The following is a 27,885-nucleotide window of genomic DNA, read 5'->3' as shown; positions in this document are numbered from 1 at the left end:
GCCACAAGCGGCAGACCAAGAGTTCATCCAATGTGAGATCGATTTAGGCGTGTGGAATTTTATGTAGGGATGTCCAAGGGTGCAGCACATATGGCAGGCGGGGAAAGTTGTCTAAAATGTCTAGACTCTGGAGTCTAAACGGTGAAGCTGAGGAAAATATCAAATATGAACTATATCTCTACAAATGTATGTACTTAATGTACGAGTATCTCTACAAATTTGCCAGTGTTATGACCGTGCGACATATTCGTTTGCAAACCATCCCTACAGGGAGCACATGGCCTGCGACTACCCGCGACGTGCGGCAAAGTCTAGTAGTTGTCGTGTGCACTAAGAGTAGGAATGTAGGAAAATATATTATTTCATAAGAAATGGATCGTCATTCGATGGTTAATTTCTTTATTTATAAAAAATAATACTACACAGCCAACAGGACATTAGCGCCAGGCAAAAAAGTATCAATCCCCCCATAGTCGAGCGATAAGAAACAATAGAAAAATTGATGATATTTTACGGCTAGGTAAAATTACTATAATAATATTTAATAATAGAGAAGGGAGGGTAACACATTATTTTTGGAATACAACACCAAAAACCGATTCCAGAGCATTGCTATTATGGTTGAATAGGTACTTAACCATAGAAAAATTAACATTCACCGGCTGGCATCTAGCTTTGATTACCTATTTACTTTGATTTGCGATTTTAAGTTATGATTAATAAATAACATACTTAACACACTGTGAATCTTGCTATAGCTTAATACTCAATAAAAAATAAGAGCAAGATCTGTACAGAAGAAGGTTGTTATTCAATATCTTGGGGGGGGGGAGTTAATTTGTATTTTATTTATTTATTTAATATAGAAATACTCATATAATATATGCATGTATATTAATTATATTATAATCTACTACAAATGCCACGAGGCCTAACAATAATGGGTGTAGTTATAGGGAAACACCCAGGCTTTGAGAAAATCACATAATGTATTGTATATCTCAACGAGATCGAGCCCGGAGCCCCAGGGTAAGAAGCCAATGCCTTATTTCTTATACTACGACTACCGACTACCGACTACCTACTCGACAACGACTAATATTAAATTTCAATAAACGTAAGCATAATGGTTACATGTAAATTGTACGTAAAACATTTCATCGTGGCATAGTTCGCCGTGAGCTTTCTTATCGGAAAGAGATGACCGTATACTACACGGTCTCCATTTTTTTTAGATTCAATATGAACATTAATTCAATTTTCATAACTGATTTTGGCAAAATTCATGAATGCAAGAATGAAAACCTAACCTAACAAATAATCCAGTATATCGGCTCTTTTCAAAATTTGTTTGTTACTGGCTTCTTGTAAAGTGTAAACCGACAAGAACCGTGTTATATTTAGACATGAATTTTATGTCAGTACTATACGACCCTAAGAGGTTGGACGGTTTTTAATACACGGCCATATATTTCCGATACAACATTTCACAGTGAAGTGTGATACGGCGAACTGCATACGTACAAGTTTTCGGACTCGAAGCATAACACTGTACCCATACTATAATATAATTTCACTCAGTTTTCCGTACGTACGAATAGTTTTATCGATAAAACGGAAGAAAAATAAAGCATCCAGATACCGCTCAAACCGGTGTCTTCTATATTTTATTTTAATCAAGAAAGCAGTGGTGAAGACAAATATTATTAGCATTTTTAAAAGGGAAAACGAGGATAGAATAAATTTGACATCCACCCCTCTATCAACAAGTCGTACTGATATTAAAATACCAGCTTTGTAATCGGCAATCTCACTATATTAATCAAAATAATAAAATGCAGGGGTGTACAAAATAAATTACGATAAATAATAAATTAATTACATTTCTGAAAATAACATGCTGATATCACTTGAACGCACCTAAATTTTGTTTAATATGTAAAAAATCTTAGAATTATTGTTCAATAATAATAATTAATTGTTGGGCATTCATTTTTACAAGGCCAACAGCTGAATTATTATGGACTATATTATATCGAGAACTAATTTGTATACTCGGAAATATCATATAAGTAAGTCATCGGTGATTGATTCAATGTGTTTATTATGTGACCTACTTAAAACTACATATAGCTTACACAGAATATAAAAATTAGCATTAATTTTATAAATGAGTAATACGTGTCGAATACCAACGACATAGGACATAGATGTACCAAATTGCCAACTTAATTATTTTTATAAATTCAGTTAAATCGTATTTTGTAATTTATTTACCCACCCGAAAAACTTTTAGTTTATAGTTTTATATCATGAGTGCCATGGGTGCCATTTACATTTTAAAAGTATAACTATTGCGAACTGCACATAAAGCGTCAATTACATTGAGCTTCTTTACGAGCTGTTTGTTGGCGAATTTAAAAGCGTGCGATTCAGCTACTGCGATTTGATGATTACACACAAAACTTTCCATTCGCTGAGAAGCCACAAGCCAGCCACTATTTTGACAGAACGTAGTTCGTTTTTTTACCGGGAGGTTGCTACTGCGCTCTACTGCTCAGACGCAGTAGGCCCACACGCCCACGTGTAGCGTGTAAAGTTGACCGGCTTTCAACTTTTCTCGGTAGAGTGTTTACAACCTGCTTGTTAGCTTGTTCGATGATTACACTGGGCGACTTTACAGGCAGATTGTAAATTCGCCAACAAACAGCTCGTAAAGAAGCTCAATGTAATTGACGCTTAACACATAAATATGTAGTTCAAATGAATAATAATATAATGATACTGTCTTTATGAAAAATACAGTACCTCGGTCACAATATACGATGACAAAACTGTAACCCACCCATGTCTGAACATCCCTTGAATTGTACCTACACCTAGACTGCTACTTCCTGCGATTTATGGTTGCGTTTAGCCGTTGTAATGGGCGGCATGCCTTATAATTACGCAACATGGTGAACATAATAGTATTTTGCTTCGTTTTGGAAGGGACGTGGACAAAATAATAAACAATACAGTAAATTACCGTAACATTAAAAAATACAATATGAACTACCATATACTTCGAAAGTTCCTTTCACACACTGTATAGGCATTTTACGTTATTTTGCAGTCATATTATTATGAACTCTTTATTTAAATGGCCATGATACATCCCGTGTGAATCGTGGCCGCCTTCTGATGACGTTTCTTAACATATTTTTTTTACAATAGTAGTTAGGTAATTGACTAACATATTAGATGCATACTCGGCATCTAAGCACAAGCAAACTTAATTAAACCAATTTTCGATGCATTTACTTTTAGGGTAGGTACTTTTAAGTTAATCTGCGCAAGTGGATGACGGTATTCCAGCTCATTTTTTTTAAATAAATTTATTACGAACCATGACATTGCTTTTTCGTACAAAGTGATTCAAATTGATAATTGCATTTAGTTATTTACATATTAGCAATTGTTAAGATTTAAAAAATACTCGATTACAATTATATAAGAAGTTATGTTATTACGTTTATTTCTTTAATTTTCTTAATGACCTGACAATACATATTTTCTGCAGTGTTCTTGTGTTATTTTGTTGTTTAGTATTTCGTGATGCTTAGTGGTAAATTTCGAGATTATGTTGCCTGCACAGAGCTCCAAAAACCCGTCGATCGTTTTCTAATATTGGGCAGTCGTTGGTGACATTCCACACTGTTTGAGACATGTAGCCGTCCCGGTTCGAAAACGTATACGTATCAGTTCCCCGTATCACACTTCACCGTGAAATGTTGTATCGGAAATAAGTATGTTAAAGACCGTCCAACCTCTTTACAACGTATAGTACTGTCATAAAATTCATGTCTAAATAAAACACGGTTCTTGTCGGTTTACAGGAAACCAGCAGCAAGCAAATTTTAAAAATAGCCTATACACCTACTGGATTATTTGTTAGGTTAGGTTAGGTTTTCATTCATGAATTTTGCCATAATCAGATATAAATATTGAATTAATGTTCATATTGAATCTAATAAAATTGGAGACCATAAATAGTATAATGGTCATCTTTTTTCGATATGAGAGCTCACAGAGAACTGTGCTACGGTGAAATGTTTTACGTACAATTTACATGTAACCATAGCCATTACATGGATAGCAGTCATCGTCCCTTGACTTAGATAATATAATTCCCCAATTTGTTTAGATAGGCTTCAGTGCTTCGTGACCTGTTAGTAGCTGTGTGAGTTGTGGCAGAGATTATGTTTGGATTATTGAAGATTATATCCAATTCGATAACCATTGAAATAGTTTACCGATATAACAAAATATCTGTTTTATTTCAATAATTTAATAACCACGCGTAATATAACTATAATTAGATCGATTTTATCATTTTATTAATGACTATTTTTAATTGTTTCTGAAAGACACTAGTGCGACAACCCTGCATTATAATATACCAGAGCCATCGCGGAATCTCATGTCGCTATAAAGTGGGTTGTCGCGCTGCGGTCGTGTTAGTAAAGATGGCCCCCTCGCAGTGCCAAGTCGCAGTGCTATTGCTGCTGGGGCTCCACGCCCTCGTTCTGGGGGCCCCCGAGAGGGATTACATCCCTCTGCCGGCGCCACCCAAGTACTCCGATGCCATCGTCTTTGACGGACCATCCGCACTATCATTGGATAAACAGCCTAAAGAACGTAGGATATAACACTACTTATGGTTAATTTACAGTGTGATTTCAATATCAAATTATGTGATTAATGTGATATTTATTGTTGATTAATTTTACTTCACTAGTACGGAAAGTGTGATAGTAAGTATCAAAATAATGTTAAGTGCTGTTTTTTGTTATTTTTTTACTAAAATAGTCGTTTAACGGGTTTTAAATAATAATTTGAAAAATATCAAAGAACGACTATAACTAAGTGTTTATGGAAAGTTACTTAAATACATAACAGGTTATAATAAGTCTATGGTGTCAATAATTTATTGCAATTTATATATTATCCTTTTTATATTGGCTTGCTAATCTAGTGTCTTTAATATATTTTTTAATAAATTAAAATAAACTGCTAGAAGTGATCGCGTTATCGAGTATATGGAAAATCACAGTATCGGAAAATACTGTATAATCGATTGTAAAAGTTTGTATGTATAAATAATAAATTCAATAATAAGGCTACAATCAAACACTAAACCTTGACAAAAGACACGATTCGACAACCAAGTAAAAATCGAAGACACGTAATAATTTACATAAATAATAAAAAAAATCGTATTAAGGACTTATTCTTAACATAATATGAATAGATACTATAACTAAATATCTGAAATGTTCACAATTACTTACTTATCCAATCAATCCATTCACAGTTGAAGAACTGCGGATTAAAATGTACAAAAATCAGTGCACCGGTAACTTATCTAAGTATCCTATAATATATCTAACCTATCCGACTTCAATATTATTAAATAAATGCAATTATAAATTTTACAAAATGTTTTCAACATTCTATAATGTAATTCTCAAATTATCTGATATTAGGTGAGTATGCTTATAATGGCCAAACGGTAACGTGTTGGCCGGGTTTGGCAAAAAATACATATGTGTTTGGACCCAGATTATGGATTTAATAGAGCAATAGACTGAGCAAGTGGCTAACATATATTTCTCGTAAAAACAAAAAACCTGTTAATCTTGTTACGATGGAACATGGTTTGAAAATAAAATTAAAGAAAAAATATTGATACTTACATCTTTCTGTTTTTATTGTTTGAAGGAGGACAATTTATGTTAGGTTAAATTAGATGCATTACTACTAAAGTAATAACAATATACTTATACAGAAGTGTGATCCGAAGCTTCTAATTTTTCATAGAAAACAGAGACGTAAATTGGTAGGTATGTGGTGTTGTGAAAACAAATCGTAACTCATTTTTACGTGTATGTCACTTGTACTCATTTAATCCTCGACACCTCAATTATTAATTCAAATACAAATATTTTTTTTATTGGATATAGTTTGCAAATGAATTATTTATCTGTTTTTTTCAGTTAATAATGTAGAATTCAAAGAATAGCAATAACGAATAATGACAAATTAGTTATTTCTCATTTTCTACATATTATAAACAACTTCATCTAAAGACAGATCGAATTTTCCTATAAGTAATACTTAATTAGACAATTTTAATACAAGTATGTGAAATTCGTTATTGACATTTTGAAAAAAACCTTGTGTATATTGAATACAAACAAAACCAAATGTTGCATAATTTTGTAATATTTACGACAAACGCAAACAATGATGAATAGCTATCATTAATACATCATTGGTAATAATAATAATAATATCCACACATATGCTGTAATGATTAATAATTTTATTTTTATATTAATAAATTTATAAAACCGACGAAACATTTTAACGTAAGACGTCTAATAATGTAAACACCAGAAAAACGTAGTATTTATAAAGACATTTACGAGAAACAATAAAAACGTGAATACTGTACAATTACTGAACATAAAATCCGGTAATTATAAAATTATTACGGAAACTACCTAGGTACTACCTACAATAAACAATTATCAACACTGCGGTTATCAATACTGATAACTCGAAATAATAATATTCTAAAAATGTTATTAAATTGATAATTTAAGTAAGATTGACCACCGTAAACAATATTAAGTGTAGACGAAAAACCAAGTAATATTTCCATAATACCTAAGTATATCATATTACTTATGTAACATTTAAATTTATATTATTTTACACATATCATATTCTATACAAAAGGCTGCTTTCGTCCGCTAAAACCGCTAACTAGGGTATGTTTGTATCAAATTATTAACACGTATTGTAACAATTATAATTAGCTGGTAATAATTGTTGCAATAAATGCTATATTTTAACGGCATGCCCCCTGCCTGTGCTAAAATTTAGAGCATGAGCGATAGAGAGAGAGCGAGAGAGAGACAGTTTCGACTGATTAACTGATTACAATACAATCACAATTATAATATTTCAATATAAAATGTATGTAACAAATACTAACACATTATCACGTTAGCACATTAGCGGTCGATAGTCGCCTTTTGTATAGAATAGACCCGCATGTGTTTCTAATAAAATGTCATATACCTATATTGCAATTATTTGTATTAGGGAAAACAAATTTATTTTAGGGATATGTTATACCTATTCGGTCAAAATTTTCTATCAGCATTTTAAATAGTTAAAATGAAGATTGATCGTAAAATAAGTTTAATTTCGGTGCAATTGATAAAACAAATCTTTTAGTTTTTTGGCTGCACTTTTATAATTGCAGTTTATAATTTTCTAGATATTAATTCATTATTCGGGATTGGATAAAAAAAAATCAACTGGTGTACAGTCCGCCCGAGAGTTCTGGGTTCGATTCCCGGTGAGAACACAATATTTGTGTTTTTCTCAAAGCCTGGGTGTTTTTGATTGTCCAAAATTACTAACAACCACCTTGTACGAAAAAGCAAGGACACGGTTATTATTAATTCTAAAAAAAAACTGGTGTACAGTAAAAACGAAACAATGATGCGGTTCGTCGATTGTATATGTACGAATACGCGGTCATCGGCTGCCAGGCATTTATTACGGCTCCCCATACTCACGCACACTATCGACCGACCGCATTATTGTTTCGTTTTTACTGTACATTCTATTGACTGTAAACTAAAATTATTCGAAATTCTACATAATACCTCCAATCCTTATTATTAAATACTAGTCGACGACTTCGTCCGCGTGAAATACCGAAATAAAAAGTAGACAGGCATTAGTTACACAATGAAGAAATAGACTGATTCGTATTATTAATTATTGTCACATTTCTAGGTGCGCTCTTCTCAACTCGCACCTCACCACATATTATTGCAAATGCGTTATTTTCCATATGTCTATTTTGAAATATCAACGATAATACCAACGATTACATGTAATTTGTACGAATACATTATGGTCGAAAATATAACCCCTTTGCAAACGGTAGAAAAGCATCGAGACCGAATAACATTTTGCTCGACTAGCATTTCACCGAGTGATAATTTAATTAATTCGGCATTAATAAACCGTAACAATCTGTAATCATTGTCAGTTGTGTACATATTATAGGTATATACATCGATCTAGCTAAATTATCTCTAGTAGTAGATGCATGAACCTACTTACGCAAAACCCGGGTCGCTAACACCATTCCATACGCAATAATACCCACAAAACTGTCAGCTTCATCAAATTTAATACGCTCGGTCGATAGTATTAATTAGGATACATCGTATGAGACATCAGTTCATGCAATATTGATTATTTCATTGAATAAATCAATACTTCTGTTTTTGACATTGAATAATACGGTACATAATGTATTAAGTACATGTACATTTTAAACATCTTACGTTGGTATATACAATAAACTTTAATCTGAAGATTATAAGCATTTTTAATAATATGTTAAATATATTCTTGGTGTTGTTGTTGAAACGGTATTGGAAAAAACCCATTCTTGAAAGAATATTGCAATCCCAGTGAACAAAATAATTATACGGCAGGCGAATATTAATTTAATAAATAACCGGTTTCAGAAATTATTACTTTTGTAGAGAGAACGAAGAGTGGTGCAATGAAGAGTGTGCTGACGACAAATCCATGACCAGAAAATACTTAATTATGCAACAAATATTTCCATCCTAAATTAAATTCAACGTCTTTCAATGTCAGCATCTTCTATAATATTATGCACTGTATTCTGAACGAAAGATGGCTATCATTCACTTAATATCAATGTTGTTCATTGCGGCTCTGAAAAGTGAGATTCTTCAGTCTAGAAACGATACTCGCAGGCCTATTCTAACATATTATCACTTAACATAAAAAAGAGCTAATTGTGATAAATATATCAAATTTATCACTTTACGTATTCTGGCGGTTATGTATGTAAAAAAATAACCGTCTGAACTGTCAAAAGGTGATATCTTTTAACAGCCCCTCTCTTGGCCGTGCTAACTTTGAGAACGAGACAGAGTACGTCAATTTTACGTATTGAGAATTGAGACGCAAGATCCGACTGGTTTGTTGCAATCACAATAACATGACTAATAAAATATGCCAATACAATTGTTACAATAAGTGCTAATACTTCGATACAAACCTACCCTAGATAGCTGCCGTAGCGAACCGAAAGCAGCCTTTCGTATAGAATAGACCCGCTGGTGTGGTTAGGTAGTCTATAAATTGTTTGACCTCCTGATTGGTGTTTTTCCCTCTATCATCATCTATATATTATATTATCAACTGAAACAGTGGATACTTCGTGTATTGTCTCTTCTCATAGTGTGGCCAACAATTTCGACCTTTCCATTTCTACACAATGATTCCTGGAGTTTTTCAAACAAGACGGCCAAAACCAACATTTAGTTACAGCACTGACGATGAATGGATGAATGAATGCAGACCGCATATATTAGAAGATATATTTCTCACAAATTATTATTATTGTACCTATATAACTTAGAATTGGTCCATGTAATACACCATTATAATATATTTTGATAATTGGTGAAAAAGCCAAAACATTACGCAAGTTAAATATTATTTGTGTTTGGTAAAATTACATTAAAATTTGTTGCCATTTCAGCATGATTTTTGATGAAATAATAATATATAAGCGGTACTTAATTACAAACTATCGGGATATTGCAACAATGCACACAAACATGCCATTTGTCAACAAACTGTATTTGTTATATTTTCCAATTTCCTGGTACATAAATATCAAGGAAGAATTAATATTAATTATTACAAGATCTAAACAGTGTAATCTTCAGGAAGTAATTTCATTATGATAATATCATAATAAAATAATTCTATCGACACCATCGGTCCAAGAGCAGTGCCATATTTACATTCATCGCTTAGTAAAACGAGATAAGTTTATTTACTCAAAAAATGAATTCAGTCAAAAGAATAAAAACGTGTTATTTTCCAGACCACCAATGCACAATACAAAATAATATAGGCCTGTAATTTGCTATGGAGTAATCCCACGACTGGCGTAATTAACAAATCTTCTCCAGCTAGTTGTCGGTAAAATAATATTTTGAGACAAGTCAAAAAACGGCGAATAATCTTTCTCAAATACACCAGTCGTGGGAATTATTCACTTGTACACATGTATTAATTCACAATAATTTGGACATTTGCCATGTACACCTGTCGTGGAATTCCGCCCTTACAGCATACCATTGTAATAATTTCAATTAAAATGCGACTGCATGACTTTTAAATGACATAAATTCACGTGTTTCATCAGAAAAGGTTGCGATTTTCGGTTAACTCGCCTATTTAGTCCAGATTAATATTCAATAAATTTATTGTTAGAATCATGACGCCCACGATGGCCGAGCGGCTTAAGCGTCGACTTATAGTGTCGTGGGTCGCACGTTCGAATTCTGGGTCTGGCGAATACGCACAATGTCTTTAAATGCACGTTTGGAGGCAGAATATGGACCTAATAGGTTGAGCAAGTGGTTAACATCCATTTCTCGTAAAAACAAAAAATGTGTTAATACAAACATTCTGTGGAGGTTAATATTATGATCTTCTCAGGAACGGATATGGTTTTTAAAAAAATAGAATCATTGAATATATTAAATTTAATCCAAGTATATTTACAGAATAATGAATTATGAATTTATGAATTAATAGTTGAAATTTTAATTCATATTTATTGTTTTATCAGTATCAATAAACAACTGTGAAAGTCTCAAACATTATAGGTATATATGTAAACACATTGATTTATATTTACACAATATGTTAAAAGAACATGTAGGCAAGGATTTGTGGCCCATCACTCTGCTTATCTCTTCATTATGCGATCACTGAAATTAGTCATTGCCAACAATTCCTTTCTATTTTGTGCGATTCTCCGCCGGCTTCAGCCATTGTTAGTTCAGTAGCTTTCTTGCAAAGTCAAGCTTTCCCAATATGGAGTCATGTGTGCATATAATGATAGAATTCAGAGCATCATCCATCAACACCACATTTCGAACGCCTCTCGAATTCTCGATGAGTTTATTTGTATATTTTAATTGCATTCTCTTCTTTACTCTACCTACATAATGTAGGTCACTCGAAAGTAGGACCATGACGCCCTGAGCAAAAACAATCGTCATTAAATGCTTGTTATCTAATACTGTATTTTTGACTTCCAGTAGCTCCACGGCCGGCCTATAGACCGTCCATATTGAGAGAAGACGGCAAGGTTCAGGTAGCCCCGGAATCCGTCGACAGGGAGGCGAAGGTGAAGTATTACGGTGCCCAAGTGTGGAATACTGAAGTCAATGACAACGACAAGCTGCGAATCCTGGGGAATCTCACCAGGACACAAGGTAAAATCATTACATCTCAACTACCGCTAGGGATTGCAATACCTGTATTTGAAAACTGATATTCAACTATTTATCGATACATTATTTGATACACCTAATTTTTTTAAGTCACTTAGGTAATTTTGCCGAATTAATTATCCTAATAGTTTCTTTGTGATTTTGGTCTCAGAGGTGGCAGCGTGGGGAGGAAATCACACGGCGGTGGACATCCTCGTCAGGCAAAACAAAATCGCGAAGATAAGTCAGATCCTAAGGGACTCCAACATCCGCTATGACATCGTCATCGACGACCTCCAGAGGTACATCGATGACGAGAACCCGCCGCTCAGCGACGAAGAACAAGATTTGCAAGACAGAAAAGGTGAGCAAACTAATAATTACTTAATACTGTTCGTTCACAGCTAAAATAGCGATAATTCTTAAAAGTATTTAACTATAAAAATCGGAAAACTATTGAATCATGTAAGGCCAATTCCTGTAATTCATAGATCTATCTATCTATACGCACTCAAAATTTGATATCAATTCGACTGGAAAAGTACTTAAAACGGTTTAATAAGTTCAGTTCCAAGTTGTTTTATTTCCAAGCTAGTTTTTTGGCAATTCAAAATTTTCACTTAGGTACATTAAGGGGGGACATGCTCGTCGAAGGTCAAAATTGAGTTTTATTGTATTTTCAAACCATGATCCTGGACACTCCTTAAACGTTGTAGATAATCTATTTATATAATTTTGAAGTTTTATTATCCTTTATAGTTATTTTAAACATTTTATGACTACATGAAGTATTTTTGTTACATAAAATAGTATTCTTTTAAACCTCTCGCTCTAATGTTTTAGAATATAGTCATATTTCAGTACGTCCATGTGAGGTGGTGTTAAGATTTTTTACGTTTATTAATTTTTAAACGCATTTATAAAACCATTAGCATAATTTATTACGAGATATTTTTTGTAAAATATTCACGATAAAAAATTATAATGATAATCTCTGTGATCCCAAATTTGACAAGAATTAGGCATTTTATTATTCAAAAAATCGGCAAGATTAACACATTTGAAGATGATTCTAAAGATATTTATTATAAGCTATGTCTTTGACCATTCAATTGTAATAAACATCTTATGAATAATGATTGCTTTATAATAACTATTGACCTAATAATAAGGAAGTGTTTTTTTGAAATACGCCATTTCTTTTGTCATTCCTCAGTGGTTAAGCTACAACATACGGCCGTAGCCATAAATTGAAAAACTATAATTGAAGTAGGAAGTAAAATGATATTGACGCGCGTGTTTGAACATGTACCGTTTAAAAAAAAATAAAAAAAAATTCGGTTAAGTACATGTTCAAACACGCGCGTTAACATAATTTTACTCCCTACTTTAATTATAGTTTGTCATTTTATGGCTACGGCCGTATGTTGTAGCTTAACGACTAGGGAATGACAAAAGAAATGGCGTATTTCAAAAAAACACTACCTTATTCTTAGGTCAATAATTATTATAAAGCAATCATTATTCATAAGATTTTTATCACACTTGAATGGTCAAAGACATAGCTTATTATTAGTATCTTTAGAATCATCTTCAAATGTGTTAATCTTGCCGATTTTTTAAATAATAAAATGCCTAATTCTTGTCAAATTTGGGATCACAGAGATTATCAAAATATTTTTTTATCGTGAATATTTTACAAAAATTATCTCGTAATAAATTATACTAATGGTTTTATAAATGCGTTTAAAAATTAATAAATGTAAAAAATCTTAACACCACTGCACAGTTATGTACCGAAATATGACTATATTCTAAAACATTAGAGCAAGAGGTTTAAAAGAATACTATTTTATGTAACAAAAATACTTCATGCAGTCATTAAATGTTTAAAATAACTATAAAGGATAATAAGGCTTCAAAATTATATAAATAGATTATCTACAACGTTTAAGGAGTGTCCAGGATCATGGTTTGAAAATACAATAAAAACTCAATTTTGACCTTCGACGAGCATGTCCCCCCTTAATATATTCAAATTTTATTTATTTTAACATATAATAGTGATCATTACAAATTTTTAATTTAAGACGTTCACAACATTACATTTAGAAACAAATAAATACATCAGTATTGAGTTATTAATCAATAGAAAAGTGTAAATACAAAAAAATATAAACTAGATACAAGTACGCTGAATGAGCTAAGCAGACCTTATTTTAAGAATTTATAAAACAATGCCCACCTATTTATACTCATCCTCACGCGAGTGAAATATGTCATTTAGACTTGAGAGGAAAAAACACCTTGAGTTTTACCATACATTTATATCTATCAAATAAAATAAAAATTATGTAGGTTAAGTTTGTGGCTGTATTTCTTAAAAATGAATGCTGTAACTCCATATTTTATACGTCTATGCTATCAGAACAATCTCTATGCTGGGTTTGGGTCGAAATCCCGAAGGCCGGAATCCCGAAGGCCAAAATTCCGAATGCTGAAATCCCGAAAAATAAAAAAAATACAAACAATAATAATTGCGCAATCTTAACACTTATCTTGAATTGCGCAAATTTTACAAGAGACAAAAACTATTTTTTGTGGAAAAATGGTTTTGCCCCCCCCCTTGCAAAAATTGCACAATCTTGAATTGCGCAAATGGGTCTTTGTCTCTCGCTAAATTTGCGCAATCCAATATAAGTGTTAAGATTGCGCAATTATTACTGTTTGTATTTTTTTTTTATTTTTTGGGATTTCTACTTTCGGGATTTAGGCTTACGGGATTTCAACATTCGGGATTTCATCCGGCACCCCTCTTTGCTATATTGTTTGCGTGAACATGAGCATGACTGATTAAGTTGGGTTAACATTGTCGATGATTAAACAATAATCCTTACAAGTCTATTTGATGTTACTATATTTTTTCTATCGTTTCACGTCTTTTTAGAATTTTTAAATGTGTTATTGTATGCGAAACTGTAAGATGGCCTTCATTTCTTACAGACAACAAAAATATGATATGTTCGATTAGAGGTACTGTACAGGTAGGTGCCAATTATTCGCAAATGGTGTTCAGGATATAAAAGAATGAACAGAATTGCCAAAAACATATTTTTAGGTGAAGAACACTAAACGAAGAACCCCATTCATCCACGTGAGCACTTGACGTTTTGCTTTGCAGCGAGGGCTTACACTTTTTGGCACACTTACAGGACCAAGGGCCACCTCACCATGCCCGTGAGGAGGCCGGCGAACCGACGAATGGCGATGCTGGGGGCCTACATGGGTTATAATTCCCTCGACAATAATATGGAATTCTGGCCAGCTGCCAACTGGGGTTCGTCTTCACACAAGAAATGCATGACAAGTCTTTTCTGCACCCCCTTAAAACACCTAAGATTGCATGCAACAATGTGCCCGAACCATTTATAATCTTGCCATCATCACAATATCGTCATGCCAAATAAACTTCTTCTTTCGCCTCTCCAGCAACGAATACTGCACTAACCCAACCTCGTGGAAAATAAAAGCAGTTACTAAATCGACCATATTGTCGAATTTCACAATACAATAACCGAAAACCATAAATGAGCTGTCTGTGTAACAGCTTAAGATATTTTTAGTCGAATTTTTATCTATATACGTAAGAAAGAAACACCCAACAAATTATTAAATTCGTATATAAACCAATATTAATATAATAATAATAATGTTCATAGTTCCATTTCTTTCGTTGCAGTCTCACTGATAAAGGTCCATCAACCTTTGTACCGTTGTTTCATTCACTTTTGAATGAATTGTACTTCATCAGATTCTGTTCACGTGTTTACATTTTTTTTTAATGTCAAAAATATATTTCATTTTAATTTCATGATTTAAATTGTATTGTCGTGTGCGGTGTTTGTGCTAAACACAACAAATATCTTCATTAGTTAAAATATAGTGGTAATAATTTATATTTGACCCATTTTCACGTGAAAATCTCTAATGATCCATTTGATTCAATCCTAACACTACTTCTTCATGAAGAATGGACTTAAATTGAAGTATTTTGAGAAATTTTTGAACTCTTCTCACTTTGCACGAACGTGTTAATTTTCAAATATCTGTATGATAATAACTATTCATTGTAAATATCTCATCGACCAAAGAAACACAATGTCAACCGAATCTGTATTTAAAAAAAAATCCAAATAGTTTTCCAAATATTAAAAAAATAAAAAAATAGCAGTCCAGTATATGCTGTAAATGTCTCTTTATGGTAAAAGTCAAAATACATTCAATACATAAGAGAAATGATTTCTTGTGAATAATATTATTATCTTTGACCACATTTTTATTAAAATGACTTTTAATGACCGATTTGGATCCATATTAACATTATTACGCCTTCTTACAGGGCATCGTCTAACATGGCAACAATACCATAGACTGAATGACATCCATGGCTTCCTAGATTACTTGGCCATCACCTACCCGTCCATCTGCAGCGTGATGACGATTGGACAGTCTCACCAAGGAAGGGATTTGAAAGTAAGCATTTTGCAAAAAGCTGGCCGCAATACCTAGCGAGGCAGCTGGCTATTACCAAATGACTACTAGTATTGTCAGCATTATTCTGGTTAGGTATCAACAATATTACTGGCAATATATTATTTCAACCATTAAGAAAAATTATTAACTATCTGCAGGGGTAGTCAACCTGGTCCCTACCGCCCACTAGTGGGCGTTCCAGCTTTCATGGTGGGCGGTAGGCGTTTTAAAAACATTTTCATTATTTTTTCATAAAATTACCCGTGACAATTTAAATTTCAGAAAATATATCTACTATTCAGTTTATTGATACCTTTCCCTACCTCATATCTTGAGGAATCAGGCTTTAATGCTGTTAATCATATTATGACCAAAGAAAGAAACCGCCTGAATATTTCCGAAAGAGGAGACCATCGTTTGTTCCTCACAAAAATTGAGCCAGATATCCAGTATTTAGTTTCGCAGCCTCAGGGATCTCATTAATAGTTTAATCAATTAAATGGAATTTTATCAGACTTCATGCTTATATGTGTGCAAAGTATAAATAAAAAGATAGATTTAACCACAGTTAGTTGTTTTATAAAGATTTATTCTGCCAAACTTAGGTAGCGAAAGTCTGATATGTAAATAATTATTATTGTATTGCTTTAACTTGCTGTAACTTTGCTTTATAAATTTTATAAATTAGAGTTACTTCCCTATTTTGTAAATCACCATTACTGTGGAACCGGTGGGCGGTTAGAAAATTTTACTACTAACAGAGATATAAAAGTGGGCGGTATGTATAAAAAGGTTGATTACCCCTGATCTAGAGGTATTAAATAACTCAATTATTACGCATGTGTAACATCTTGCTGGTATTTCTTAAACATACAAATGTTTAAAATAACACATTTAAAGAATATGTGACACCGCCAACAGGTGTTAAGAGTCTCCAACGGCCAACCAACCAACAAAGCAGCGTGGATAGATGGAGGTATTCACGCACGAGAGTGGATCAGTCCAGCTACGGTTACATACATCATCAATCAATTCGTTGAAAATTATGACAGCGAGTCAGACACTGTTCGAAATATGGACTGGTATGTTGACATTGATCTCAGATTAATTAAAATAAATAAATGGAGTGTTCTATAGAATATACAGAATATTTTTCCAGAAAATTTAAGTCAATTCCAAGATTCGATGGCGAAAACATACCTATTTAATTTTTTTCCAAAACACAAGCTGTCCTACTTAACACGTCATGTTCAATAGATAAATACGTTCTGGACAAGCACAATAATATATTTCTTCTAAAAATATTATATAGATAGGAAAATTTTGTTGATACAAGCGCACTCCTACTACGCTAAGCATGAGCAGTAACAAAATTCAAAGGAAACATCATTATTTTCTAATTGCTGTAAGCAAGCAATAGGCAGAGTGGAGGCATGCCACCGTGGTGGAAGGAGTCCCACATGAATGGAGAAAAATAAAATAAAGAATTACTTCATATTACTCCAAAGGCTAAAAATTAAATAATAAATATTAATGTATTACTTTAAGTAAATGCATGATTGTGGCAAAAACACCTTACTAAGCGATTACTCAACATTTACTTTAATTTGTGAAGAAATTTGTTTAGTGCTATAAATCTATCTATCACATTGATAACTGGATTATTAAAAACATAATTGATCAGTCGAAGACTACTATCGTCATTAAAAATGTGTTTTTACAGCTTGCCACTCAAGCAGAAATATGAAACTCTATGTTTACAGATAATTGTGTAGAAAATACAGTCTGCCAATGGCGGCCTTAATCTACTGCTGTAAACGTTTGGTTTGAAACTCAGCTGTAATTATTTAAAATGAAAAATAAAATTGGAAAGTCAACATGCCTGGTAAACTATACTAGGTGTGTAATTATGTTATTAGTACGTAAATAAAAAATACTACATTATTTTATGCAAATGTACACATGTGAAAAGGGTATATATTTTATTACATTAATACTATCGACCGAAGGTACTTGATGATAACTTGAATTTCATTTAAATTCCATATAAGTTTATTATATAAGTTAGAATTAATTGTATTCCTTGTCAGTGTGTATTTACCTTTTCGTGAGTGCACATAGTGCCTGAAGATGACAAAAGGCGAAACCAGGGTCGCAAAAAACTACTCAAATGGAATAGTAAATCCATTAATATATATTTTAGTTACTTATTAATGTGTTTATAAGAAAAATTCTGAAGATGGAACAAAATTCAACTTAAAGTTCCCCGAGTATGACTATACAAATGTGCACTTTTTTTGTTTACCATAAGCATTATGCATTGCAGGTACTTCCTGCCTGTGGTTAATCCTGATGGATATGAATATACACACACCGGTGATCGGTTGTGGAGAAAAAACAGACGTGGCGGTGGAGTCTGCTCCGGAATCGACCTCAACAGAAATTTCGGGTAAAATCAATTAAGCATAATAATATAAACAAATATTTTTCATCACTGACAATACCAGAACAATGTGTTCTGCAAAGAAATCGTACACAAAGTTGTTAATTTATTTTCAGTTACAAATGGGGAGGGCGAGGAACTTCCAACTATCCGTGTAGCGAGGTCTATGCGGGAGATGCTGCTTTCTCTGAACCAGAGAGTAAAGCTTTAGCCGTAAGCATACATTGTATTTTGAAATGAATAAATTTAAACAGATATTGTTGATAATGTCGATGAAGATACTGTTATAGAATAATTGACGCAAATGTTTCTTTTCCAGGATTTCATCATGCAGTCGGCTGCAAATTTCAAACTTTATATATCATACCACAGTTATGGTCAGTACATACTGTACCCGTGGGGCTATGACAAAGTAGTTCCCGAAGACCATAATGATTTGGATGTAGCCGGCAAAAGAGCAGCTCAGGTAATTCTTCAAAAAACTACTAAAATACAGTTGAACTTGGTTATTACGAGGAAGATGGGACCGACTGAATTTGCTCGTTATAAGCGTTACTCGTTATATCAGGTATATTTAAGTGAGTGGTCTCATAACACAAAAAGTCGCAATTCAAATACACTCGTTATATCGTTATATAACATTTTTCGCGCTACGTTCCATTATAATATAAAAAATCTGAAAACCATCGTAAAAACCCCCAAAAGAAGCATGACATTTATAAACTACAAAAGAAGTTGTTTATTGTAATCAATGGCACTGGTAGGTACCTACTGACTTCACAAAGCTTGGATTTTTACATGCAATTTCAACCATATGCATGGATACTTTTTCAATGTTGTTGGCGAAAACACCAATTAGGTACTTAGACACTTAACTAGTGTCATAAACGTAATCCGATCCCGGCGGCATTCTGCCCGGTCGGATTTTATTGCGTAGGGTCGAAAATGTTGTTTTCAAACAATCGATACATTAACAGTTTTGCTCGGTATACCCGTGAAGTAGCTCGTTATAAAAATGAATAAATGTATGGAGAAAATCATAAACTAAAATGTCAACGAATGTTTCCTCAATACATCCGAGATCTCGCTATTTCCATGATCGTAATAACCGAGTTCGACTGTATAACAGTAAAAACTCTTAAAAATTGTAAATAATCACATGGATGCGATTGCAGGGGTTGTGATTGAGAATTCTCAAGTAATATTATTAGATTTATTTTTTTATGAAATTTGAGAATTTTTTGTGGGTTTGAGAAATCTTCACAAGTACAAGTATATGAATAATATATTCAAGAAACCTAGAACATATTATTATAAATCCACAAAATCAAAAAATCAAGTGTCGATTTGGAATCTGAACACATTTTTTTTCGATTCGATTCTTCCATTCCATGAATTTTGCTCAATTACAGGCCATCATCGCAGCTGGTGGTACAGAATACACAGTGGGTGCTTCGAGTATCGTCCTGTACCCGGCGGCAGGTGCGTCTGACGATTGGGCAAAGGCCGTTGGCAAGATAAAATACTCCTACACCATCGAACTGAGCGACACGGGAAGGTACGGTTTCGTGCTGCCGGCCAGTTACATTGCCAAAGTCGCCAAGGAGTCTTTGGCCGCATTGAGAGTGATGGCGGAGGCGGCCAACAATGCATGAGCACCGGCTCGCTGATTGCTTTATTTAGCAAAATATTTTTATAGTTAATTTATAAGTATAAGTCATATATAAGTTAGGCATTTATGGTTATTTAATATTTATAAAATACTCAATAAAATTATTTTCAAAAATTGGTTTTATTATATTTCTTCAAAGGAACCTTCATCATGATTGGAACATGGGTGTTGACTGTTGAGTATCCTTTAAAAAAACACTCAATCAGTACATAATATCTGTTATGATAGCGTAAAACAACATAAGAAATTTTGACGAAAACTAACATTTTCTAGCTCTACCATTGGATAAAAGTACCAGTAAATTTTACACTGTTTAAAATTCAAGTGAAACTAGCGGAAGTACCCGACTTCGCTTGAGGTCCCTTCGTTTACGGATATACATACATTTTATCTCTGCAATTATGAAGACTTTATTAAATATGTCAGGAGAAGATGTGTGGGATTAGCTTTCCATTGATCTATAATAATATACTCATTAAGGGTTTTATTATATGTTGTACCAAATACATTCTGGATTTGATGGCGTGAAATATAGCAAAAATACTTTGTAGTTGAGGTGGAAAGCATATAGCAGATACTTCCGACAAGCAAAGTCGTGTGCTTTTGTTGATTTTTTTAAAATAATCCAGTCTTTTAGTACACTTCTCCGTATGTGTGACATACTACTCCGTTGACAGTTTTAGATTTGTGAAATAAATTAACTACTTGGGGATATTTTAACTATAGTGACATCAAACCACTGCATTCTAATCGAATAGAACACCTCTTCGTATATTTTGTGTCGATAAATGTCATCTCTTAGTTGGCGTAATTATAATATTATTTATATCACATAATGCCTTCATTCAGCTATATATTGACCCAGTTTGATAATGATATAAATAGGTATATAATCTCACAAATTTTGATAAATAAAACAATTCATTCAATCCAATTCTATCTGCACACAGATGCACTGCGTCATATGCTCATGCGTTCAATGACTGTAAGAATCTATATGTAAATGTATCATGTTATTGTATACATCATGACATCCACCAGCAAATTGCACTTATTCTTATCGTGCCATCCCCTAACAGAGGTCGGCCACCATCAGGACGAAGTGAACCTTTTTTTTCTTCGCTGTTAAATCACATTTAGTAATATTTTTAAAAATAATACTTTTTCTAATTCTACAATATTATTTTATATTGACATTAGTGTGTATGTACCTATAAATCAGTAGTAACATCATATTACTATAATCTTCGTACGTCACATAAGTACGATTGCCCTCTTTTTATGATGGCACCCATCCGGGCGCTCCCAGTGTGCTAATGATTATAATACCGATTCGTCACACATTTCGGTTTACACTTACGCCGCATTCACAGACTCCATTCACCTTCATTTGAACTATGAGTAGTGTTTTGTATTCAGTTTTGAGCTCCCTGTCGAACCAATAAGACGTGTTCTTCACTAAATACTATTCCCAACACACGCGCTGTGTAATCTAACATAATAATATTATACTCATCTTTATAATTTTTACTATGTCAATAAATCACTTCACCAAAACAGTGTGAAATCGTGAAGCAACCCCCACATTAAAAAAATTCCACCCCTTTCTCCAGCAAGTCCTCCCCGTATTCGGCCGGAGCCAGTGGGCAGTTTGTCACTACCTATGCACTATGATCCCCATAGCCTACTTACCTAATTCCAAAAGTCAATCTTCACCACTAATTACAAAGTATATCATGAAATCTACATTATAAGAAAACGTCAAAACAGGTTGCCATTTTTAATGCAATGTGACCAATGCTACCAATTCAACCTCACTAAAAACATAGAGGAATCGCCATATAAAAACTCAAAAAACCTACTCTAAAAACTCTTTAAATATCTACTAGGATTAATAATTTCCACTCACCTGATTAATTTTATTCCCATTACACCTTTCTTCGACAGTATCCCTTCTTTGTTTACCATTCAAAAGACAATTCTGCTCTGAAGATGACTTCTTCACAATCAATCTTTTATTAATATTTAAACTCCTCGGAGATAATTTCGAGTTATTGTAGCTTCTAGAACTCGATGTCACAAGCTTTTCGGCCTCAAATAAAATATCCTCAATATTTTTGTTTGACGTGCCGTCATTTTCGTCTTGCAGGCCACGCGTATTTTTATTTAAACGATTTATTTCATCAAATATGTTTTCTATATCAACATTATCTTCTTGAGAGCTAGTGCACTGACGTTCTTCCTCCAAGAACTCTTCGACGGATCGACTAGATTCCATATTATTGGCGCCCGAGAAAATGGGGGGGTGATTTTCATCTTTATCATCAATATTAGCATTCTCCTGTAAAATTGATGAAGACATTCCAACAACTTTCTAACAACGATAGAAATTTTCTTGTTGTCACGAGTGACAGAAACTTCGTTTACAAACAATTTTCCAATTTGACAACCAGTTTAGCCAACCTGCCAACATGACAATTGTTTTTATAATATCATGTCTAGTCAAAAAATTCACAACCACAACCCATGGCAACACCCTGACTGAAACAAGGTTTGCGATGTACCTACCTACCTACCTACAAAATAAATGAAAGGAGTTTTACCTACCAATAAAACTCTTATTAATCATGTTGACTTTGAAGTCCTTGAGATAAGGTTTGCTCTTTCTTCTTCGCGTGAGGTTATATTCTACTAATTTATTTTCCTTTGTCTTGTCGTTGTCGTTCCTCCGTTTTTATTTACTGATCATACCCGCGCGTCCATTTTTTTTATGTATGGAGTTTGGCATCACTGTCTTTATTATGATATGACTCAAGGAACCAGATAGAAGTTACCTGGACTTCAAAGTCAACATGAATAATAAGAGTTTTATTGGTAGGTAAAACTCCTTTCATTATTCGAATTTGACTTTGAAGTCCTTGAGATATCTGTTTGTTATCACCTGGTGTTGGGTATGCCCAATGACGTGTGCTGTTTCGCTTGCGAATAAATCCACCTCGGGAACACCCCATCTTTGAAACAGGGGGGTGGTTGCGGTGTTGATGAGGTGCCATTCTTCGGGAATGAGTTGTCTGCGGGAGAGATGATCTGCCACGCAGTTGTAATTTCTGCGGAAGTATTGTGCAGTAAACGTGATGTTGGCTCGACAGGTAAATATAAGTATCTGTCGGCATAGGTTAAGGAGGGTGACAAATTTTGTGTCGCCCTCGTTGTTGATGTATGCCACCACTGTTTTGTTGTCTGTCTGAAGAAGCAGATCTGATCTTATGATCGATTGTATCTGAGATTGAATTGCAAACATTTCCTTCCTGTGCCATGCCATGCTAACTGGTCTTGTTTCCACGTACCTGATAGGGGGTGTTAATTCAGTTGGGCTCCCTAGCCTGTGTCAGACGCGTCTGTTGTCAGGATTGTGATTGATGTGTGTCAACTCTGAGGAACCTATCACCTGGAGCCACCACATGATGTCCTGTTAGGCCTGTGGTGGGATTGTCGTCTATTGGCGAGAATGGGACCTCGACAATTTTGATGACTGGAGCTTTGTAGCCGTCGGCAATGCAACCTTCCTCGTGGAGGTAGGATGCGAAGTTAAGTCACCCCAGAAGGGATTAAGCATGTGCCTGCCTGAGGGACCAACTGCCTTTTTGTACCTACGTTGAGTCAAATCTGAGGATCCTATCGCCTAGGGCCACCACATGATGTCCCGTTGGGCCTCTGGTGGGATTGTCATCAATTAGCGAGGATGAGACCTCGGCCATATTGATGAATGGAGCGTTGTAGCCATCGGCAATACAACCTTCCTCGTGGAGGTAGGATGTGAAGTTGCGTCGCCCCAGAAGGGATTGGATATGTGCCTGTCTAGGGGACCAACTGCCTTTTTGTACTTGCCTTAGCAGATGGTGACGGAGTGCTACACACTTCTCCGGCGACAGAAACCTCCGCTTGTTGTGTGTGTCCTACGTGATGTCCAGGGACCCTCATTGTTGGCTTGGGTTCAGACAGGATCTTTTAATATTTATTAACCACCTTAAAGACTGTAGGAAGGTTATTCTGTATTCCACCTGAACCGAGACTGTTTCTCGGATTGGTTGGCTACTAAGAAGTCGTCTAGGTAAGTGAATATTCTCAGCCATTCTTTCGTAGGCGTTCGGCAACCCAATTGGTCAGGGATGCTAACATAATCGTAGCGGTTGGCAGCACGAACGGGAGATACGTGAATTGTAGGAGCTCCCCTTGGTAGGCTAGTCGAACGAATCGACGATGTTGAGAAGCCATTGGTACCTGGAGGGACGCCTGGCCTAGATCTATTATTACTAGCCAGTCTTCTGTTTGTAAGACGGCTGGAACCTCGTAATGGTGAATTAGTTTGAATGGCTTTGGCTGTAGGAACGCATTCAAACGCTTTCGGTTGAAAACAGGGCATAGGGCCCCGTCTTCTTTCTTGATCACTAATAGGGTTGAGAGAAAAACTGGGGGTTTGGCCCGCTTCTTCTAGATCCCCTGAGTTCTTTAAGTCCTCGATCTTGAGAGTGACCTCTTCTGATTGTTGCGTTTGAAATTCTTTCCGTAAAAGTAAAGAAGGACTTACCAATGGTGGTATCCGCACAAACGGTATGCGGGCTACGGCTATTATTTTTACCAATGTTGGGGGGGGGGGTACACTACGCTATCCAGACTCCCCGAAAGTCTCTTAGGCGGCCCCCAATGTTGTTGGTCGTCCAGATGCGGTCACCTTCGCTTAGAGTACGGATCCCTGGTGGAGCCCGTACCTCCGATGGAGAACTCCCTTCCCACAGGACGTCGCCCCTTGGGAGTACCCCGGCGATAATGTGAGTTCGAGGGCCTTCCGGGACTCTCAGCTCGGAGGAATCCTTGATAGTGCTTCCCGAGTGAAGGTACCCTTCCGGTAAGGATCTGAGTCATGTTCTCGCAAATTTTATTATGCGTTGTCCTTAGAATATCCTCTTCACGGTGTAGACAAAGTGATGCCAAACTCCATACATAAAAAAAATAGACGCGCGGGTATGACCAGTAAATAAAAACGGAGGAATGACCAACAACAAGAAAAAGGAAAATAAATTAGTAGAATATAACCTCACGCGAAGAAGAAAGAGCAAACCCTATATCAATGACTTCAAAGTCAAATTCGAATAATAGTAAAAATATTGTTAAAATATAAAAGTGATCTATTTTAACGACTTGTTTATCAATTCTTGAATAAGTATTAATTATAATATGTAGGTACAATTTTAAAATTAATAAAACTAACAATTTTATTACAAAACACGAACACCTTGGCAATTTTTTGTAATTTTATTGGAATAGGCATGGAATAGGCGGCCGTTGTGGTGATAACTGGCTCTATTATCTATTTTATGTCTAATAATTATTGTTAGTCTATGATCGCTCTGCACCGAAATGTTCAGCTGTGACAGCCTTTGTGGGCTTATTTTATTTTAATCTCAAAAACATAAAAGGGTTACGCCATGTGAAATTATGCGCACATGCCTAAATTCAAGCTTTAACATAAATCAAACGTGCCCAAATCTACAATTTGGTTTCAACCATTCTGTGTAATCTTTCTACGTTCATTTCAACAGTGCTCACATAACCTATAAAAAATCATGCACTGAGAATTTGTTACAAAATGATTTTGAATCAACTTAGACTAATTCACCCTCTCTATATTTACTAATGCAACCGATGAAAATAGGATTATCATTAATGAACAGATTTTCACTGGTGTAACTTGCAAAATTTACGAAGCAAAGATGGGCAAGCTCAAAAACAACAAAAAAAGTAAAAGCAAAAGGGAAGTGAATGTGGTAGTAGTTAAAACGCGAAAGGACATACGAAAGGAGAAGCGTAATTTGAAAAAATCTAATAAAAAGGAATATTTCAATAAGAGCAAAAAACAGGGGTCTTCAAATGAAGAAATAGGAAAATTTGTTAAACTCCCACAAAATGAGCCAGAGGATGAAGAAATTTCGAAGGTTTGTATCATTAAAATATTAATCACTACATTATCTATCTTCATCAATATATTTCTACATTACACACTACAATACAATTGTACTGTCTGTTGTTCTGTTCCCGTTTGTCTCATTCAACTCGAAAACTTCTTGACCAATGTTGATAAAGCTTGCACAGTTTATAGACGACATTGTAGAAATGCAATTAAACATAGATTTTGTTCATCTACTTTTAGAGATAATCGATTTTGAATATTTCATTATTTGATATTATATCAAAATAATAAACTCAATTCTCGATATCGCAAAAGAATCTCTACTATTTTTAGTCTTCTAGAAAAAATTACCAGGTGGCAGTGTCATCTGTCAACATTCTGGGATGTGTCGATATACTAGTACTGCACTGTAAGCATCTGTCAAACTATTATGAGAGTATCTTCTCGTTTGTTTTCTTTCATGACCTGATGAAGCCCGTGTGGCCTCGTTATATTCCTTGATTCATATTGCATCACTGACCTGCCGCAGGAGTGAGAGAAAGAGAAGATATGAATCCTCACGCATTAAACTGAGGCTTAGTTTTCTCTTACCGTCACAAATTAAACTCATTGCACAGTAAGATAATAGTTCAACAATTAGTGCAATGAGAGACTTGATTCAATTGGATTGACAGTTGACTATGTCGAGTGAAGGACTCATGAAAATAGTAGTACGTCTCATAACGGACTCGATGAGTGAGTGAAGATTTATGCATTGTCTTTCCAATTTATACAAATACAGTACAATTAACAAATCATAACAGACCCTACTGATCTAGTTATGATTGAGGAAATGCTGACTAGATAATTACTTTTTAATTACCACATTTAAATAGCATGCTAATTATATCAAATGACCATCTAATTGTTACGCGCTAAGTGCGTCTTTAGCGTCCAATACATATTAAAGTGTGTCACTCAATTAATGCTGAGTGGTATGATTGCTACAAATATAATGTCTTTCCACCAAAAATTGACAGTTAACACCAGTAAAGAAATTTATGTATGTGGAAAAATGAAAAATTAAATAAAAGCAAATCTTCAAAAAATGTACTTTATGTGTAGAACTAAAAAATCAAAAAGGTTAAAATTCCAACGTACACAAAGAAGTATTTTTACTGAACAAATAGATATAGGTACGATAATGTTCTCAGAATACGTGAAACACATCGTAAATACATCAATATCATAGATGTCTGCATTTTTTTTTTGCTCGTTGCATCAGTGTCTATCTATACTCATATTAAAGTTGAACTATTTGTCCGTAATTTCGAAATATTTGTCTTATCAGCGTTTTGACTTGATACATAAGTAGAAAATATATATTTTTTAATTTTTATCCATCTGTCTTGTCTGGTTCCATTACAACCCCAAGAACTACTACACAATAATTATTGACGAAGCGTGCACAGCTTATAGAATATATTGGAGCCAATTGATATCTCCCCCATCTTGGAGTCGAAATGGTATAATTAATTTAATAATATTTTATTTACAGAAAGGAAAAAAAGGTAAAATCAGTAGTGAAAATATAATGTTAGCAGAAACTAAAGGTGCCAATAAACGAGAAGAAAAACTGAAAGATGAGATGAAAAAGCAGCGCAGCGATCAGCTCCGTAAAGCCAATCAGCAAGAAGACAAAGTAATTAAAAAACTTGAAAAACAACTCAAATTGAAGAAGAGAAAATCAGGAAATATCGCCAAAAGTTTTGCTTCTGATGGCCTTGGCTGTATCCTTTCATAATATTCACGTAGATATCTTAAGCAATTTTTTTGCTAGGTTCTTCAACAGTTCTTCATTGCCATGTACACCCTGAAC

At 34.3% G+C, this 27,885-nt stretch overlaps 3 protein-coding genes across 4 annotated transcripts in view; 2 read left to right on the top strand and 1 right to left on the bottom strand.

The window, feature by feature from the left end:
• LOC147068549 (uncharacterized) overlaps positions 1-22,486 on the bottom strand; it is a 43,334-nt gene extending 20,848 nt beyond the window's left edge. Inside the window, exon 1 of the mRNA XM_085953376.1 lies at positions 21,969-22,486. Within this exon, the coding sequence (XP_085809502.1) occupies positions 21,969-22,421 (453 nt within the window). The 5' untranslated portion in view covers positions 22,422-22,486. The remainder of the gene's footprint in view (positions 1-21,968) is intronic.
• On the top strand, positions 4,502-20,173 carry LOC147068550 (carboxypeptidase B-like). The gene is made up of 9 exons (XM_085953377.1): positions 4,502-4,680; positions 11,238-11,414; positions 11,584-11,775; positions 15,811-15,944; positions 16,866-17,026; positions 18,271-18,393; positions 18,504-18,600; positions 18,707-18,853; positions 19,800-20,173. The coding sequence occupies exons 1-9, from the start codon at positions 4,509-4,511 to the stop codon at positions 20,040-20,042; spliced, it is 1,446 nt and encodes a 481-aa protein (XP_085809503.1). The 5' UTR covers positions 4,502-4,508; the 3' UTR covers positions 20,043-20,173.
• Positions 22,487-25,453: 2,967 nt separating the features above from the next.
• LOC147068548 (nucleolar MIF4G domain-containing protein 1) overlaps positions 25,454-27,885 on the top strand; it is a 29,194-nt gene continuing 26,762 nt past the window's right edge. For both annotated transcript variants that reach the window (XM_085953375.1, XM_085953374.1), the window contains exons 1-2: positions 25,454-26,052; positions 27,565-27,796. In XM_085953375.1, the coding sequence (XP_085809501.1) occupies positions 25,831-26,052; positions 27,565-27,796 (454 nt within the window). In that variant the 5' untranslated portion in view covers positions 25,454-25,830. The remainder of the gene's footprint in view (positions 26,053-27,564; positions 27,797-27,885) is intronic.

The sequence above is a fragment of the Rhyacophila brunnea genome, unplaced genomic scaffold (assembly GCF_057557595.1).
Source record: "Rhyacophila brunnea isolate RB1 unplaced genomic scaffold, BYU_Rbru_1.0 scaffold_3, whole genome shotgun sequence".
NCBI classification, from domain to species: Eukaryota; Metazoa; Arthropoda; class Insecta; order Trichoptera; family Rhyacophilidae; genus Rhyacophila; species Rhyacophila brunnea.
This window is presented reverse-complemented; position numbering and strand designations above follow the sequence as displayed.

Excerpts from the sequence above, each read along its gene's own strand:
- LOC147068550 (XM_085953377.1), top strand. The coding sequence starts at position 4,509 with ATGGCCCCCTCGCAGTGCCAAGTCGCAGTGCTATTGCTGCTGGGGCTC. Across the intron at positions 11,776-15,810 it reads AGATTTGCAAGACAGAAAAG|GGCATCGTCTAACATGGCAA; the intron begins GTGAGCAAACTA and ends GCCTTCTTACAG. Across the intron at positions 18,601-18,706 it reads CAGAGAGTAAAGCTTTAGCC|GATTTCATCATGCAGTCGGC; the intron begins GTAAGCATACAT and ends TTTCTTTTCCAG.